Here is a 7,255-nt window from a genome sequence, read left to right on the forward strand (position 1 = left end):
ATTTTATTGGCATATTTATGATCCACAGGGATCCCATTCAGCTCGGGGGACTGAGCCAGAGTCATGTTGCTTCCTGATCCCTGGCTTGGCTTTCTCTCTTTCTCCAGATCTCACTGTTATCCTTACAGATAGACCTTAAGAATCCATACAGTTGTAAAGATCTCGTGTTTCTTATCTTTTTAATAATAAAATACTTTCTGGAGAAAATTTTATTACATGCCATATTGTTTTCAGTCAGAGAACATTGGAAAATCATAATTTTGCAAGCCTCAAAAACTATTTATAAAATATGAGTTGAAGGCTAAAAATGTGATACTTATTTGCTGAATACAAGAATGGGTGATGCAAATCAGGCTTATATTTCAAAGATTAGGGTTGAAAAAATCTTCTCAGTAACAACATACAAACAACATAAAAAGGAACATAGAAAGGACCACAGAATACTAACAATGGCAAATATAGATTGAAAGAAGAGATTGCAATAGTGAATATAAATGAGACATTATGTCCATCCTAAGGTGATTATGTTTCTGTTGGAGTAAGCAAAGCTTGTTTTATAAATGGTAGTAGGTATACAATGTTATGTAAGAAAGTTGAAAAATCAAAGTTCAACATAAATGATAGTTGTTGTACTCCATTGTAGGTAAATTTAATAGACTTTCTTTCTTTTTTTTTTTTTTGTTAAGTTTTCTAAATTGTGTTTGCCCACTAAAGCAAAAGCTATAATACTGTCTTCAGTGGTTCTAAATGTATAGAGATCAAATTCTCAGGCAAATTACATTATAAATGGGGGAGGTTAAACAGATGGAAATGGAGGACACATTTCTATACTTAAACACAAGTGATATAGTGTTTCAAAGATAAAAGTAGGAGAATTATCACTATTATCATAGTAATGTACAAAAAGAAATAGGGAATTAACATAAAGAAAATAATAGGTCATTACAATTAATATAAATGATACACATCTCACCTATTTAAGACTATGGCATCTCTGTTTTGTGGATATGGGAAAGGGTAAGGAGGTTGAGTTTTAAGCAGGGACAACTGTAAAATTCTAGGAAAGAAAGTTAAAACTCAATTCTAATAAAAGTGCAAGAAATAAGCCAGGAATCATTTGATACTAAATAAAGTAGAAACCAAGGAAATGTACTCATTGATTAGGAAATTAATGCTTGTATAGTGAAAAGTATAATAGAGTGACATATTTGGAAAAAATTCTTTTTTTTTTTTTTTTTTTTTTTTTTGAACCGGGGATTGAACTCAGGCCCTTGCACTTGCCAGGGAAATACTTATTACGCTGAGCCATCTCCCTGGCCCTAAAAATTCTTATAACAGAAAAATGACTAAAATCTTTAAAACAAGACTTTAGCACATTAAGCTTTTGTAATATCAACAATTCAAAAATAAATAAATCTAGAGGGATTTGAACAAAATTTTGAATATATTTGAGACAACAAATTCATTTTCAATGTTAAAACCCACAAGAAGACAAAGCTTTCATGAACCTCTGCCACATATTTTTTATCTGGATGAGTTTTAATGTGAAAATCTGTACTTGAGTTCATGCCCAACACATGGCAGTTTTTCTAAGACAAAATTGATCAACTTGCAAATTTTATGAATTTAAATTATATACCTAATACACTGTTGCCTTCTTCATGAGTATGATTTGAAGATTAAAGAAATATATGTGTACTTCATGTAGCACCTACCTTATGTAGGAAGTATTTTAAGAATTGGGAAAAAAATAAAGTTGATTCTTTGTTAGTCTTTAAATCTTTTTTTTTTTATTAAAAAAACTTATTTATTTGGTATAGGGTCTTGCTACACAGCTTGGACTCTTGTAGTGATCCTTTTGTCATAGCCTTCCCCAGCACAGGGATTGCAGATATGCACCACCATGCCCAGTTTTGGTGGCCAGGTAGGCACTCCCCGGGGGTGGGGCCAGCGCAGCATATGGTGCTGTGGATCCAACATGGGTCCCTGCACTTGCCTAAACAGGCACTTAGTCTGCTTAGCTACCACCCCAGCTCTAAATCTTATATTTAATTGAAAAAATTGAAAAATGGAATGAAAATTTAGTATTTCAACACATAAAATGCACACCTAGTGATTTTCCAATTCTATGTCTTATAAGCTAATAAATATTATTTGCCACAGCTACAACAGATATAAATGTATACAGAGAAATATGTTTGGGAAAAAACTTGTGGCTGTCAAATATATAAACTGTATAACACTAATAAAATAAGCACAAAAACTTTGAAAATGGCAAGAATTAATTACCTCTTATTGAATATTTTCTTGTGCTAAGTGCTTAATTTATGGTATTTTTTGTAATACGTTTACTGAACGAAGTGAGTAGACTAATAGTTTTAATTCAATCTTCAATTCAAGGGCTCTTCAAAATTTGTTCATAGTAATGGCATAATACTTATAACAAAGCTACTATCAATGGTTTGAACTCAATTTTTCTTATAAATATGTACTGTAAATAAGTTAAATATACACCAAATACAGTTCTACTAAAATACAAATTATTTTTAAGTTTGAAAGTACTGAGTAATATTAACTAAGACAGTTTTTAAAATGTTGTGGGCCTGCTAGGCATTAAATCCATTTATGCAACTAGCATGTGATACCAGAATAAAATAGAAGTCCCCAGTTAGAGCGGCTATAGTAAAAAAGATGAAAACTAAGAAGTATTGTTGAGGATACAGAGAAGGGAAATCTTACACACTTTTAGTGGAAACATGCATTAGTATATTTCTTATGGAAACAGTATGAGATTTCTCCAACAAACCTAAAAATAGAAGTATCAGATGACTCAGCTCTCTGTCGAGTATATATACAACAGGAATAAAAGAATTAAATCTTGTCATTTGAAGAAAAGTGGATAGAATTTTAGGATGCTGTACTAAGTGAAGTGAGCCAGATACAGAAGAATAATTCTACATATTCTCACTTGTGTGGGCCAGCCAAAAATGTTGATTATGTTAGTGGTGACTAGTGGGATCAACTGGGAAGAGTGTGGGGTTAGGAGGTCTTCAATGTTAGATAACAATATATAATAACAAAGAAGGAATAACTTTTATTTTATTTTTTGGCAGAACCGGGGATTGAACTCAGGCCCTTGCGCTTGCCAGGATAGCACTTATTCCATTGAGCCATCTCCCCAGCTCCAGGAATAACTTTTAGCATTATGCAGCAATGTAACATGACTATATATTTTCTAAAACTAGAAAGGAGTTCAAAGCTTCCAAACACAACTCAGACTAATGTACCCTACAAAACTGTCTTTCAAAACTGATGGAGAAATAATATAGCTCCATGACAAAGAATACATGAGGAAGTTAATGACATCAAACCAGCACTCCAAAATGTCATAAATGGCATTCTAGATAAAAGTAACAAGAATTACAACTGCATGAACCCTAATAGAGTGAATCCACTAGGCAAGGCAAACAATTAAACAGAGGGTACAAAAAGAGAGCCAACAAAAGGAAAATAACGTGGCAAGAATAAGACAGTACACATCAGTTATAACCACCAAGGTTAATGGTCTCAATTCACCAATCAAAAGAAACAGACTAGCAGAATGGATCAAGAAGTAAGATCCAACAATATGCTGTACATATGAAACATTTAATTCAAAAAAAGAAATTTATCAAATTTTCTTTTTTAACTCTTTAAAAATTTTATTGAGAAACAAATAGCAATGAGACAATTTCAAAACTGATTACTAGCACAGTTTCAATAATTAATACATTACATATTGTTGTCTTAGTGACTATTCTTTGTACAAGATGCAGACATGATATTCTGTCCACAAGCACTATTAGAACAAATTTCTCTATTTAATGATACAAGAGAATGCAGCTGTGTATCTATCTTAACTATTTTGAACATACAGATACAAAATGGATGTTCATTTGTATCCCCTGTTTTGCCAGAGAAGAGTATTCCATTGCCATTTAAATATTGTATGTTCCTGAATTCAGCAAAATATTCCAATGTAGTCCAGTAGTCCATAATAATAATTGGTTTTCCGTAAGACTGGCAGTAACCAAAGTTGTTAACTTGGCCAGGAAGATGGCTCAACGGAATAAACTCTTGCCTGGGAGGCACAAAAGGCTGAGTTCAATCCCTGGTTCCTCCAAAAAAGAAAAAAAAAAAAAAAAGAAAAAGAAAAAGAAAAGAAGTTGTTGACTTGAGCCTTTTACAGCACAGCTTATTAATGTTTCTTTGCTTTCCCTATCTCGTTTTCGTACTTTTCTGTTGGATGGTTAAGATCAAGATAAAGCAAGACTTATGTAATAAGAAATGTAACTTTTGCATCTGATAAGGTCAGTTAAATTCCCTCAGGATTTATTTTCAAACACTGTACCACAGTTTGTAGATCCTTCGTGAATACCAACCATGTGGATTAGTCACGGCCATTGCTTGACCAATTTGCTCTCTGTGAAAGCCTGAGAGAATGTTTTCTCTCCATGTGACTCTTCTTAGGCATACTCTACATCATTGATCACTTTCCTCTTTGGCCCCATAATCTCCTTGATCAGAAAATTTGGGATACAACTGAGTTACATGATGTTACAGGACAGGTTCTCCTATGTCCTGAGTCCTCACTGACTTTGAAAGGCTAGGGCCAAAATGTTGGCTTTCCTTGCAGCTCTTCTTTTTCTCTAATTTTTGGTCTGTAAATTTAGATTGTTAACAATCCATAAGAGAAATTTATTAATATTACCTACAACATAGGCAGTTGCACTTAATCTTACCATCTGTCTGAACATAAAACATCTTGGACATAACATGGGAAAGGTATTTTCCATCAAGTATTGATATGTTTAGCTTTAAGTCCCTGCAGAATATGAAGAAAAAAGTTAAGAAAATAAAAAAAATTAAAAAATAGGAATAAACAGTTACATATTTTTACACAGAGGTTGAGAAATCTAACCATATATAGCATTGTAGCAGGACAGTCCTATGACAGTTTTGTTTCTTGCCCCATTTTAATTTATTATCCTTCTATTTTTTTAAACAAACATTTACTTGAGAGACAGTATGGTAGCAATTGGTATGTCATGACTCAAATTTTCTGATGAAGGAGATTATGGGGCCACAAAGGAAAGTGATCAATGATGTATAATGCACATAAAGAGAGTCACCTGGGGAAGAGCTTTGTTATGGTTGTGGGTTAGTCACCTCTACGGAGCTGAGAAGCAGAAAACGCGTCCCTGGACGCCGCGTCTCGTCCTTGGTTGTTGCCCTGCCGCTGCCTGATTGGTAAATTCGTGTGGCCTTTTAAATAATTGAATAATGATGAAAATGGATCCAACATATTAGGTTACTTCACCAAAGCAGCAGAAGATTCTTCATATCACCTTACAGCAGCTCAATTCAGTTTTTGGAAAGGAGCAGAACAAGTGAAATACTGAAAAAACAGAGAGAAGAAAACTTCATTTTGGAACTCTTTCTCCTTGGCTACCCCTCAGCCCATGTCTTTCTACTTGTTTTAATTTTACTGTGTTTGTAACTAGTGAAGACCAAAGAAATAAAATACATGTGTAAGAGCTATATACCAAGAAATTTGCCTTGAAAGCTGCTATTCTGTAGAGAGAAAAGTTTATCAAGTTATTGTCAGATCCTTTTTTAAAGCAAGATTTTGTAGGTCCTTAGATTTTTGGAAGTTAAGACAATTAGAAACATCCGCATACTGTTTTTAGCAGTTGTATTTAAAAAAAAAAAATGAGATTTGTGTTTTAAGGGCTTTGTCATGTGGGCTCACCACAGGTGTTGACTGCTCCAAAGATTTTTTGATTGTTTTAATGCTATATTTTTGATCTATCTCCTTGATGACAGCACTTACCTGCACATGAAGCTACCTGTCTTTCTAACTATGACTTTGTTATGAATAGTGTTTGGCCTCACTGTGCAAATGTCCATGCATTACCTATTGAAGCAACATTATAGTGCTGTTACTCACGAAAGTTGAATGAGGTGAACATAGACATAGCTTTTTCCCCTTACCCCTCTTTTTAAATGTAACAAATACTTTTTATGTTCCCCTTCCCCCTTCCCCTCCCCCTTCCCCTTTTTGGAAACGTGTCAGAAACTAGGTAGTTGAGGATGAACAATTGAGGGAACTAAGAAAGTGACCTACACGGAGCCAAGCTTCTCTGTGTCCTTCATCACAAGGCGTTCTGTTGGCTGGGCAGTTTAAGCTCCCTTTTAACAAGAAAACCTTTCAAGAGATCCAGCTCATAACCTCAAGGAATTCAGAAAACAGGATCACAGAGATTACACTCTGGGATCCTGGCCATGAGGTTGGATGCCTCACTTTGCTGAAAAGAGACACTGGACCTAAATGGCGCAGCATGACTTTGTTCCTACTTGGCTAAATTTTTCAACACCACAATCAGCTAAGTCACCTACAACCACTTTTGAAAAACACGGAGACCACCTACCCTGAGGAGAAGGTAGATTTGGAGTAAGCCGTCGGCGACACAATTCGTCTGATGGCTTCTTTAACAATGGACCTTTACGAACTACAGGAGATTCCTGGCATCAACCATCCCTGTTCAGCCATGATTCTGTGGACTCTGGTGTTTCTAAGGGAACATATGCTGGAATCACAGGGAACTTATCTGGTTGGCACAGCTCTTCCCGGGGTCATGATGGCATAAGCCAGCGTAGTGGAGGTGGCACAGGGAACCATCGACACTGGAATGGCAGCTTCCACTCCCGGAAAGGCTGTGCCTTTCAGGAAAAGCCACCTACAGAGGTTAGGGAAGAAAAAAAAGAAGACAAGATGGAAAAATTGCAGTTGGAAGAGGAAGACTTTCCTTCTTTGAATCCAGAAGCTGGCAGGCAGACTCAGTCATGCAGACCTATTGGGACCCCTTCTGGAGTGTGGGAAAATCCACCTGGTGCCAAGCAACCCTCCAAGATGCTAGTAATCAAAAAAGTTTCCAAAGAGGATCCTGCTGCTGCCTTCTCTGCTGCATTCACCTCACCAGGATCTCACCATGCAAATGGAAATAAATCATCAACCATGATTCCAAGTGTCTATAAGAACCTGGTTCCTAAGCCTGCACCACCTCCTTCCAAGCCCAATGCATGGAAAACTAACAGAATGGAACACAAATCAGGATCCCTTTCCTCTAGCCGGGAGTCTGCTTTTACCAATCCAATTTCTGTTACCAAACCAGTGGTACTGGCTGGTGGTGCAGTTCTAAGCTCTCCCAAAGAG

At 35.8% G+C, this 7,255-nt stretch overlaps 1 protein-coding gene across 1 annotated transcript; it reads left to right on the top strand.

Moving 5' to 3' along the window:
* Nucleotides 1–5,180: 5,180 nt before the first annotated feature.
* On the top strand, nucleotides 5,181–7,255 carry LOC101562488 (vasculin-like protein 1; the record flags this gene model as incomplete). Its single annotated transcript, XM_023722898.1, is given in 1 exon segment — nucleotides 5,181–7,255. A coding segment is annotated over 1 exon segment (885 nt), but the record flags the coding sequence as incomplete, so codon positions are not given.

The sequence above is a fragment of the Octodon degus genome, unplaced genomic scaffold (assembly GCF_000260255.1).
Source record: "Octodon degus isolate 3935 unplaced genomic scaffold, OctDeg1.0 scaffold00093, whole genome shotgun sequence".
Classification (NCBI taxonomy): domain Eukaryota; kingdom Metazoa; phylum Chordata; class Mammalia; order Rodentia; family Octodontidae; genus Octodon; species Octodon degus.